We start from the raw sequence: 12,020 nt of genomic DNA on the forward strand, positions 1-12,020 counted from the left end.
GCTGCGCATTGTTGCGACATCTCGAAACTCATTGATTTTTATTGTGCATGACAACACATTGATCGCTCCAAGATGGCAGACACGTCAACGTGTACGGAGCAGTCAAATGTGGCATCTACTTATAAGTGCTCAACCGATGTGCACTCAACGGCTACTAGAGAATACTCATAATGCAGGGTCGTGCTGTATGAATTCCCGCATCTCACCAGAAGATAGAGTCTGCAGCTAAATCCATCCATTTTCCAAACTGCTAGTCCAATGTGGGTACAGTATTATCGTATATACGGTATAATTAAAAAAAAAATTTGATTATTATTTTTATTTTTTTTATTCACCCCTGCAATCTCAAACAAGTGGTCCAGCTTGTCCTTCGCCATCGGGATCTCGTCAGTAACATGGAGCTCTTCAGGGTTAAGAATGTGCAACCTATCGTCAAAATTGGGCTGCAGGTCACAGGAGTCCAGACATAAGTATAACATGTAGCTTAACCATCATAAAAAGCAGGTGGAAAATATGCAAATGCCTTTTCATATCAAAGTAAAATAAGATGAGGAAGAACACTGTTATGTGTTACATATCAGCAACAATAGTTTCAGTGTCAGTTATCATACATCTGATAGGCTTACCTGAGACTGATAGATAAAAATGTTTTAGCCTACTCTGAGGGAAACCGTGTTCATTAAAATGTGCATGTCTCCACAAACCTGAACTTCAAGCACTTTTATGTCATTTAAAAATGAGTTCAGCTCATGGACAAAGCAAACGTGAAGACTCACAATGAACTATTCATAAGAACACCACATGAAAACAACCACAAATTATGACAAAAAACTTTAATTTAATCTGTTTGTTTTTTAGGTTTTATATGTTATTTTTAATTATTGTTAAGGTGTTTTTTTTACTTTTTTTAAATTTTAAATTGGCATTTGGATTAATTTTTGGTTTCCGCTATGTTTTTGTGTTTGTTTTGTTTCCAAACAGCTCATCTGACACTCTTCCTAAGATCCAGGAGAGTCAATACAAGCTGCTATTGCATTTTTTTTAAGGTTCAGCGGTCAAATGACCATAAACACCCTGCTATTGGAATAAAATCGACCACTATCCCATATTTTCACATCTAGCACCAGAGTGACTTGATTTAACAGAGTTTAACAGAGACATTCACTCTGTACCACATATCATCATCTGCAATATCAACACTGAAATGCTACATTTAAATGTTGTGAAATAGATTTTTTTTGGTGGTAGTCTAGCCTGTGTGAAATTAGCGATCATACTTGTTTTTTGTCCTCTTTTATTGGAAAAGCACATGGGAATGGAGTTTATTTTGAGAGTTGTGTAGTGCGTGCACATAATCCCCAGTCATGATTTGTATCAGAACCAGTTAGAATAGTTTTCAGTGCCCTTGAAATCACATAAAACACAAAATTATTATCTAAACAAGCTACAGTGGTAATACTTCTTAATATAAAAAAGAAACAAAAGGAACAAAAATATCTTGCTGATTAGGATGTGTTAATTTTTAAGTAATAAAAAAAAAAAATAATTAACATAACATCAAAGTACTAAATGTTTGATTTAACAATTTACAAACCAGTTCATAAGTTACATCATATAGCTTTGAGTTAGACATCATGCTGAGGTGTGTGCAAGAATATGCTGTATGTTAAGAGAGGTTATAGCATTGACACCCGCTGTATATCCAGTCAAGAGCTCACAAACGTAAGAACACTACTTCCACGCTCTGTGAATTCTAGCGAAAGGAGCTACTTTTTTATGTGCAGATAAGCTCCCGTCTGGGCATTCGTGCATGTCACTGAACGACACAATGTCCGCCACTTTGTTTCTGTAGCTGACATTAGAGAGATGTTGTAAAGGTCTAAAGGAGGTCAGGCAAGTGGCTGTAGACTGAGTCAAGCAGCGTCTGGCTTGCTTCTTGACTCTTCACCCCTGCAATCTCAAACAAGCGGTCCAGCTTGTCCTCTGCCATCGGGATCTCCTCAATAACATGGAGCTCTTCGGGGTTGAGAATGTGCAACATATCGTCGAAGATGGGCTGAAGTTCACAGGGGTCCAGACGCACCTGCCGCAGCACTGTGTCCTTTTTCTCTGCGGGAGAGAAGATTGAGCATTTCTATTAATAAAACAAATTCTTAAGGAATTATTATTCATAATATTCTTTGAAGAAAAGTGCAAATTTAAAAGAAAAATGTCATATTTAATAGGAGATTGTGTGATAAAAAACAATAAAAATCATAGCTCAAGAAGAAAAAAAAGTAACATTTTGTATGATTTGTTTATACATGGTTGAGCATAAAGCATCCACAAGGGGGCAATATATATTATAATATACTAATTTAATTTATTTCATACTATATATATATATTACTATGAATATAGCCTTTTAAGTGGATTTGACAAATAGAATAAAATAAAATCAGATAGTTACAACAGAATAAATTTGGATTGATAGAATAAAGAGAATAAGGGGCTAAAATTGGGCCTGCATATGGATTATACTGGGCATGTTTTGTGGATAAGGTTGCTTAAAATGCATAGCTTGCTAAAATGGTGTCCATATTTGCCTTTAGTATCCAATACAGAATAAAGAACAGTACCAGACTGTGGTAATAAAATCTGGACTGTACCGACTTCTTGTGAAGTGACTTACTCGGAAATGCACCATTAATGTTCCAACACACTGGCATTACAAGTATGCTGTGTGCACAGACAGGGAGTTTTGTGACTGTAACACAGGCCATGAGCTCTGTGGTCAGTGAATTTCTGGCAGTACTGGAACTTTTTCATCTGTCCTCCCCTGACGCATGATACATATATAAATGTAAAAAATTAAAAATTTATATTTAATTATAATAAAACATTTATCAATCTATACACACACACACACACACACACTCGCTTGTTTATTGTTATGTGTTATTTAAATTTTTTAATTTACATTTAAATCATGAGAAAGGTGCATAAATGCATGTTTATTGTTGTGTATTGTTATTTAAAGATTTTACTAATATAAATGAAAACTGCATTTAATAGGGCCTAGCAATGAAAAGGTGGCATTTCTAGATTTAAACTGAATTTTTGAAATGATTGAACACAATGCAGGAACATAAAGCATCCACGAGGGGGTGATATATTGTAAGATATTACTACAATACCTTTTCACCACACACGAAAGGTACAAAAGACAATTAAATTTTAATTTAATAACAGATTCATTCATTTCAATTGTTAAACTATGAGAACAATAAAATATTACTAAAAATTAATGAAAAATAAAACATGAATGAAACGGGTTTCTTTTTTATGATTTAAACTGTTTGCATATTTGAAATGGTTCAACATACAACCCAGGAACATAAAACATTCACAAGGAGGCCTAGATAGCTAGGTAGATAGACAGACAGACACTTTACCCAAGTATTTGATGAAAGCTGTTTACATCTCTAAGGAATTCAGAATGATAAATTACATTATATTTAAATTGTTTTATATTTTCACTTAAAGTGCTATATTATTACAAACAAATATAAAATATAATAATAATAATAATAAATATTGTATTTTGATTTATAATTACAACTAACTTTGTTAACTGTGTGTTTTTCTAGCTGTTTTTCTTTCTATTTTTCCATGTGTGTTTACCTTTGGTTATGAAAGAGCCTGTCCGGCTGAGGGCAGAGTCCTTGCTGGAAGTGGAGTCACAGCGCAGCAGTGGCTCTGATTCGTCGGGGAAGAATCCGTTTGGTGCGCGCCGGCATCGGGGACTGCTCCCACCACCACACCGGGCGATTCGAAAGGCTTATGGCTGGGGCTCAGACAATGGCTTACATTCACAGCCGTCGGTAGCTTGTTCAGGTCAACCTGCAGCAAAAGAGGTGTCACAGTACATGTTAATGACAGTGATGAGAACATCATTCTGGCGCACATTTCTTTAGAGATTCTTTTTCATGCCGTTCTGAACCCACAAGTGTATCCTGTCAGGACAAACAAAGTTTTCTTGGAACAACTATTATATGAGTAATGGATTTGAAAGAATGAGGGTCTTTGCTGATAGACAGCGATGACTGTATTAATGTGTGGGCAATACAAGCGTGTCTCTATGTGCTCATGGCCGGATCGCCACAAAGGGTTGATGACTGTATTAATGTGTGGGCAACACAATGAGTCATTTCCTGTTTGCCCTTTTGTGTCAGGGGAAGGAGAGAGATGAAAACAGTTCCAGTACTGGCCAGAAATTCACTGACACACAGAGCTCATGGCCTGTGTTACAGTCCCAAACTCCCTGTTGTGCACAACAGCGATAACTTGTAATAGCCCATGTGTGTTGGAACATCACTAAAAATGGTGCATCTTTCCGAGTAAGTCCACTTCACAAGAAGTCTCGCGGTACAGGTCCAGATTTTTTATTACCAACCGTCTGGTACTGGTTGTCTTTTAGTCTGTATTTGGAATACTAAAAGGCAAATATGGCCATCATTTTTTAGCAAGCTAAATGCAGATTTTAAGGAGCGACCTTAGTCCACAAAACATGCCCAGTATAATCCATATGCAGGCCCAAAATTTTAGCCCTTATTCTCTTTTATTCTATCAATCCAACGTTTATTCTGTTGTAACTATACTGATGATATTTTATTTTATTCTATATGTCAATCCACTTACAAAGGCTATAGTCATAGTAATAGTATATATATATATATATAGTAATATATAGAGTATTACTATAATATATACAGTATAATAATATAATATATATACTCATATATATGATCTACATAAATATAATATCACAATACTACCTATATCCCCACATATATATTCTAAGTATATACGATTATATTATATATATATATATATAATATATATGATAATTATATATATATATATTCTAAATATACCCCACATATATATATATATATGCTATCTATATATATGTATAGATATATATCTAGCTTTATATATATATAATCCCCCCCTAATTTTCCCCAGCATTACAATAACACTAAAAAAACCCCCCGCCTCCTTCCCTCCAGTTTTTTCATAGTTGACCCCTAAATAAATTCATCGGCTGACCCCCAACCAATCTAACAAACAAAATATTAGTATAATATAATTAAATGTAAACAGCTCAACCTCTACAACAACACTCTTTTGAGTTTAATATCTTGCCAAAATTCTGTTCTACAAAATTTAACACCGCTAACCCAAGTTCTTGTCACCAAGGCAGTCCAAAATGAGTTCTCATTGCTCATATTGGGTGCCTCCCTTTAAAACGTAATTAAATCTGTTATGTGTTACAGTGGTTGCGTGACCAACGATCACTGTGCCCTCTTGCTTCAGTCTCGTTTTCCAACTCAACCAGTCGATCAGCATTTTCCTTGCTCAAGAGGTATCTGCCTGTTTGATGTAGTGTAACTACTAAAACAATACCAACTCTGTTTTTTTTTTTTTTCTTCCTCTTTCTCCCCCACCGGGAATTGGGATCCTAAGAAAAAAGGGATGCCTCACAGAGTGGAAAATCCTGACAAAGCTGCGAAGCCGTGCATAATCAATGACATAGAAAGCAGACATACTCTGAGTGACATGGTGAGAGATCACATTTAGTCATTCATTAGTCACCCCACACAGAGAAAAAAGACAGCTCTGAACTCAAAGACATCACCAATAAAATGGCAAACACAAGAGGTTGAGGTGAGTTAATATAGGAGTAATGGAGCATTACAGACCACAGACATTTCTCTGTCCTTACATTGTTTGTGCTATTGCAAAAGTACATCAAACAGTTCCAGAAAATCTAGTATTTTCATTGAACAGTTAGTTAAACTGTCCAAATTCAATACAGTAAATTTATGCAACGATGTGATTTATGTGTTTATGAATTTTCCTTTGAGTTTAAAAAATCTTGTATTTTGGCACACAGTAAGAACTAAGCTAACAGATAAGGCCACTCCACCCTGTCCACACATAAGCGCTGAAAGGAAGGAAGTAAGTGTGCCGCAGCACATGCAAGATACAAAAATAGCCACTTTTTACAAGGGAAGCCAGAATGAAAGCACCAATTGCAGATGCATCTCTCTGATGAGCATTGCTGGCAAATTGTTTATCTATATATAAATGCAAAAGACTAATACCCCCAAAAAGGATCATTAAAATTTTTGACAGTGTGCCATTTTATATATATATATATATATATATATATATATAGATATATATATATATATATATAATATATATATATATATATATATAGATATATAAATGGCACACTGTCAAAATTTGAATGATCCTTTTTTTGCGTCCTATATATATATACTATATATATATATATATATATTGCATACTGTATAATATTATATTATATATATATATATATATATATATATATAATTATATATATAAATGGCACACTGTCAAAAAAATTGAATGATCCTTTTGTGTATCATATACAATTTTTTTTTAATGTGCCTCATTTTTTTGTATTAAAACTGACTAATATAAAGAGGCTAAAGGCTTTCCCTATCGGTGTCCAGTGTCAACGACACTAACAAACGCATTATTCTAACCACACAGAGTCTACTGTTCATGCATGTCCATGGGAAAAAGGATGGGCGTATACCCAAATATCTTTTCTATTCACATTCAGCAGGACAAGCTGGTTGGCAAAAAGTCTGAAACACAAACATGGGAGCCGGCAGGAACACCTCACAAAGTGCCGTCACCCACTCCGGCACACAGCCACAGATGTGGTAAAGTGTGTCCACTCCCACACTGATCTTTATTAGACTGCAGCTTACACTGCGCCCAGACTCAACAAGACCACCCTACAGCAGCCACAGTGCATGGTCCACCATCTGACTATAGATTAGCTTGGTAGGGAACTTTTAACATTATGTATAAAATATATAAACGAAAAGTTCCTTGTTTTTTTATTTATATGGAAAAACCTGTCAAAATGTTGGTAATATAACTAGTAGCACAGGAAAGTGCTGGGTGCAGCTTTCAGATACGGCATCTAAATTCGTTCGGGGTGTTGCTGGCTGGCGATCCATAACAAGTGAAGCACTAGGTGTGTTTTATCCTCTGAGGGCCCTTATCTGAGGTGTACTTGCATGTTGAGTCTACCTGGTAATGATTTTGTATCCTTTGTAATTCATAAAAGTTCATGTATATCTATTTATAGGCAATAAAAGAAACTAATAACATGAATCCAGGAGAAAATCTGTATGAATTGAAATTAAAAAGTACAAGAGATTACACCTTTGAAGACCCTAACTCATTCTCCTTCCTTCCTTTCTAGTCATTTGCAGTCTAAATCCAAATGTCCTAATGGTTTTGGGAAACATTTAATCTGATACTAATGTCTGTCTCTTTCTTTTTTTTTTCTTTATTTAAAGAAACAGGGACAGCGTACAATAAAGAAACACCTCAAAGGTAGAGATGTATAGTACCGGGTTTTTGCTCAAGAGCTAATTTTCACCCGTAGTCCCGGGCAGGCTGATGTTAAGCTACAACATAGAAAACATACATGAGTAATAAGATTTACAGACTTGCCCAAATTAAAAAAAATAAAAAATGTACAAAAGTTTCATGTGTTCACACCTTTGATCTACTTAGACCTTAGAACACACTTGACACACACACATACATTTATCTGGTCACATGTGGGAACAAATTTGATTTGATAAAAGCCATTTCTTTGCTTGGCGTGTGAATGTGTAAGACTTTGTGCTTTTTTTTTTAGCTCTGCTAGGCAACATTTTCCACTAACGAAGCGGCCATACACAGAAAAAGCAGACGTTTCCAAATACTGTCCCATGCTTTTAGGGCTCCTGCGCATGACCACCTCGCACTGTAGATCTTTGTGGGCTCTCGAGCTGTTGTTTTCAGAGCCCAAAGATATGAATTCTTTTAGTGGAGGGGAGCAGCGGCGTTGTCATAAAGGATCTTATGTCATCAAACACAGATTGGTGTGAAATTATCAGATTTTCAAAGCTGAGAAAATTTGGGGTATTTTTACAAGAATATGACAGTGGATGGAATCGTCTGCTTTTTCTTATCGTGGAATCTTTAGAGAGCTTTTATATAATGACTCAAGTGGCTTGAAGGCAGTTTTTGAGTAGCCTGTGACCAACTTGGTCATACAATATCGAAAATGAGGAACAATCATTGCATTTAGATAGGCCCCTGAGGCCTCGATTGTAAAGGAATTCGAATGTATCTGAACTGTGCCATATTAAATGTTATTGTATTTGTTAACTTTTTTATATGCTTTTTAAGCCTAAATTTGGTTCCAATATGACACCTAAAATATTTTACCTGTTCTTGATTTGAAATGATTTTGTCCATCAATTAAAATATTAGGGTAAATTTGTATTTTAAATTGATTTGTGAAAAACATAGACACCAGTCTTATCTAAATTTAGAGTGAGGTAAGTGAGTTTTTTTCAGCCAATAAAGAAACTTTCTTCATCTCTTTGGTCAGTTTGGTTGAGCGACTTCTGGTATCCTTCCGCAGTTTTTCACCACGTGCATATAGCAAACAGATCATCAGCATACATAACAATTTTACTCTTACACACAGTTGGTAGGTCATTTATGTAAAGAGTAAAAAGCAGGGGGCCCAGACGGAACCTTTGTGGCACTCCCATGCTACAAGGTCTTAATGGTGATCTTACTATGTGCAATTCATTCATCCTGATTACATGTGGAGGAGCATGGGGATACATGTGGTTTGATCTAGAAACATATGGCATGCCACTCTGGCTATGATAATGATGTTTTTCATCCCTCTTTTTCTGTACCATTTTCATTCAGCATTGCTAATTCAATATCAGTTCTTGTAAGCACCATTATGTTTTTGCTCAGAGAAAGAGTAAATGCCCTGACCAGGCCCATTCTCACGTTCTATGGTTCACATCTTTTAAAGGGATTTCAAAAATAAAACTCCTGTCATTATTTACCTAAATGCCCTGACTTATTTACCCACCCTCATGTTGTTAAAAAACTTGTATGGCTTTCAGCAGCCGAATACAAAGGAGGATGGAAAAGATAGGATTTTTGCCATAGTATGCACAAAACAAAACAAAACAAAACAAATAAAATAAAATAAAATAAAATAAAATTTTTATAATATAATATAAAATAAATGTTTTATAATAAAATTTAATGCAAGTTTCCAAATAGTAAGGTAGAAAAAATGATTATATCCAACTAAATTCTGGGACCATTTGTTGGTTAGTAGTTATTGAAAAACTTATTTTTCCTATCATTTAAAAAATAACTACTAATATTACAATATTTAATAATTCACAAAAAGGAATCAGAGAAAATTTTCTTTTTTTCCCATACAATGAAAGTTAATGGTGACCAGGTACTGTCAAGCATCAAGATTGTCACTGACTAAAATTCTTCCTTTGTGCTGTTGTTTTCAAGCAATAAACATCAAATGAATTAGACAGTTTAATCAAATAAAAACATTTTATATAGTTAAAAAAATAAATAATTCTTGTAAAATGTTTTTAAAAAATAAAAATACAATAAAATAAAATAAAATGCAATACAATAAAAATGTATAGCAGGTTTCCAAATAATAAGGCTGCAATTTCACTTTTGCATAATTTAAAGTACATTTCATCTGGGCATCATTGGTTAGTTGTTATTGATAATTTATATTTCCTGTAATTATATATATTTAGAATATTTAATGGTTTTAAAATCTTTTTAATGCTACTTTGCTTATAGATGACTACTCATTTAAACATACTGCTTTATAAACAAAACATGAGACATATGAAAAGAGTAAGGATATGCTCTGCAGAGAGATGGCATTTGTTCAACCTTCACAGATCGTACGTTCAGTGAAAGTCAACATCCGCATCTGCCAATTATGTGATTATGAGAATGCCGTTAACAGGCAGAACATATAAATAAAGTTTATATCTCACTTTATCTTGGTCATTTCAGTTAGCATCAAAATTAGTCCAAAAGCCGAAACTTCAGAATTACCATGACCTCTGAGACAAGCATAGAGTAAATATGTTGTCTTTCTACAATCTGCAGCACATACAAGGCTTGAAAATTAAAGTTGATGACTGGACCTCCATCTCCGGCAGCCTGTCAGGCTTTTGGTCATTAGTAATGCAGCTCAATGGTGATGCATCCAGGAGTCATGATGCACCTCATGTGGTTTTTGTTTATGCTTCTACACACGTATTATCCAAATATTAGAGCCTGGGCTCTGTGTGTTGTGTAAGACTATATACACATGACCTAACTTGATCCATTATTGTGGCCTGACTAATACAGTATCTTGTGGCTTAACCATGACAGAACAGATTTGATGTTTTTTAATATACAACAATACAAACACTTCGACTATACAGTGTAAACCATTTAAGAAAAAAAAAACATATTTGTATTATTTTATTAATAAAACTATTTTTTATTATTTTATTTTTTATTTAAAAAAAAAAACACAAACCCTCAAATATGAACTACCCCTCATGTCCCTAAATGTATTCCCATCCTAAAATTTAAAAGCCAGTCAATATTATAAAGACCCAAGACCCAATTTACACTGTGAAAAAATAAATAAGATAAATATGAGTAAAATATTGGCTAAATATTTTAATACTGTTTTGATGTCATTATTTATTTAAATCAAATGTATTTATTTACTTATCAATTTATTTATTTACTGATTATTTCTTTAAGAAATAAGTAGAAAAATAATGTAATTTTATCAATTTATTTTTCTTATTTTAATCATATTTATTTAAAATGTTAACTAAATATAATAATCTATTTATTTGAAGTATTTTTTTGATTTTAACAAAATGTCTTTGTGTTAACTTGGCGGGCTACATTTTTAATGCCACTCTATGTTCCAGACACATGACCCGCTGAAAATGACAGCTGTAACTGAAAACATTTATTTTTGCAAAACATCATTCATCAACCTAAAAACCTAGTCGGTCAATCATCACCCTGAGATTGTCCTTTCCATGACACTACGTATTCATGCCACACCACATTGGGCGCTGGGCGTGAAGGGCATTGATCAGCTTTGCCAGGTTGGCGTCATCTTCGTCACGTATGGTCCAGTGCTGCAGAGCAGCGTATGCCCTCTCGTGATCAGCTTCAGCCGAGCAGCCGTTGGAAAAGGCGGCCACCTCTCGCCACGCTGGGCACTGGCTAGAGATTTTCTACATGTCAATCCACTGACTGCGATCTGTGCTGCCACCAGCTTCAGGATGTCAACACCAAGAAAATTAGAGGAAAGGTCAATCATATTTTTTCTACTGTAAACTGTGTAGTTTTGAACCTCAACAAGTACAGTACAACACTCCCAAGGAATTACCTTTGACAACCTTACTAATATATTTCCAGTACAGCATGCCACATGTTGAAGTTTGGAGGCAAGCATGTGTTTTTTTGTTTTGTAATTAATTACTTTTATTCAGCAAAAATGTATTGAAGACTTGGCGGGGGCCGTTAATGATTGCTGAAAATTATATTAAAATGTAATAGATATTACATAACATTGTTTTTTTACACTAGTATTTTTCCCGAAATCAAATAATTAGTGTTTTTTTTTAAATTATTTATAAACATCTTACCAACCCTCAAACTTTTGAATGCTAGTGGTATGCATTGCCTTTGTGTCTCGCTGTATCTAAAATCATTCATGTATCTTGAAAATGACTGTGCTTTTGTGAGTAATGTAGTGTAGACCACAGTAAGCTAATGGAATCATACAGTGCAGAAGGTTTACAGTACACAAACCAGCAGTATCCTGTGTGGACATATCTGCCTGCTTGCACTGCCATGGATAAGGTCATATCCAAAGATCTAGATTGATTGCACGTGTTTATATACTTTGGTATTGAGTGACAGATCTTCCCAGGGAACCTTTTTAAACCTGGTTTTAAATTTCCCCATGAGAACGGGGCTCACGGGGCAGGGGGGACTTCTTCCATTTAAAACCTTTCCAAAAGCGTTGC

The 12,020-nt window shown here is 34.7% G+C and overlaps 1 protein-coding gene across 1 annotated transcript in view; it reads right to left on the reverse strand.

Moving 5' to 3' along the window:
- Positions 1–952: 952 nt before the first annotated feature.
- LOC109072723 (tumor necrosis factor receptor superfamily member 21-like) overlaps positions 953–12,020 on the reverse strand; it is a 150,421-nt gene continuing 139,353 nt past the window's right edge. The window contains 3 exon segments of the mRNA XM_042778012.1: positions 953–2,109; positions 3,664–3,792; positions 3,795–3,882. Of these exon segments, the coding sequence (XP_042633946.1) occupies positions 1,880–2,109; positions 3,664–3,792; positions 3,795–3,882 (447 nt within the window). The 3' untranslated portion in view covers positions 953–1,879.

This window comes from Cyprinus carpio, chromosome A20 (genome assembly GCF_018340385.1).
Source record: "Cyprinus carpio isolate SPL01 chromosome A20, ASM1834038v1, whole genome shotgun sequence".
Lineage (NCBI taxonomy): Eukaryota > Metazoa > Chordata > Actinopteri > Cypriniformes > Cyprinidae > Cyprinus > Cyprinus carpio.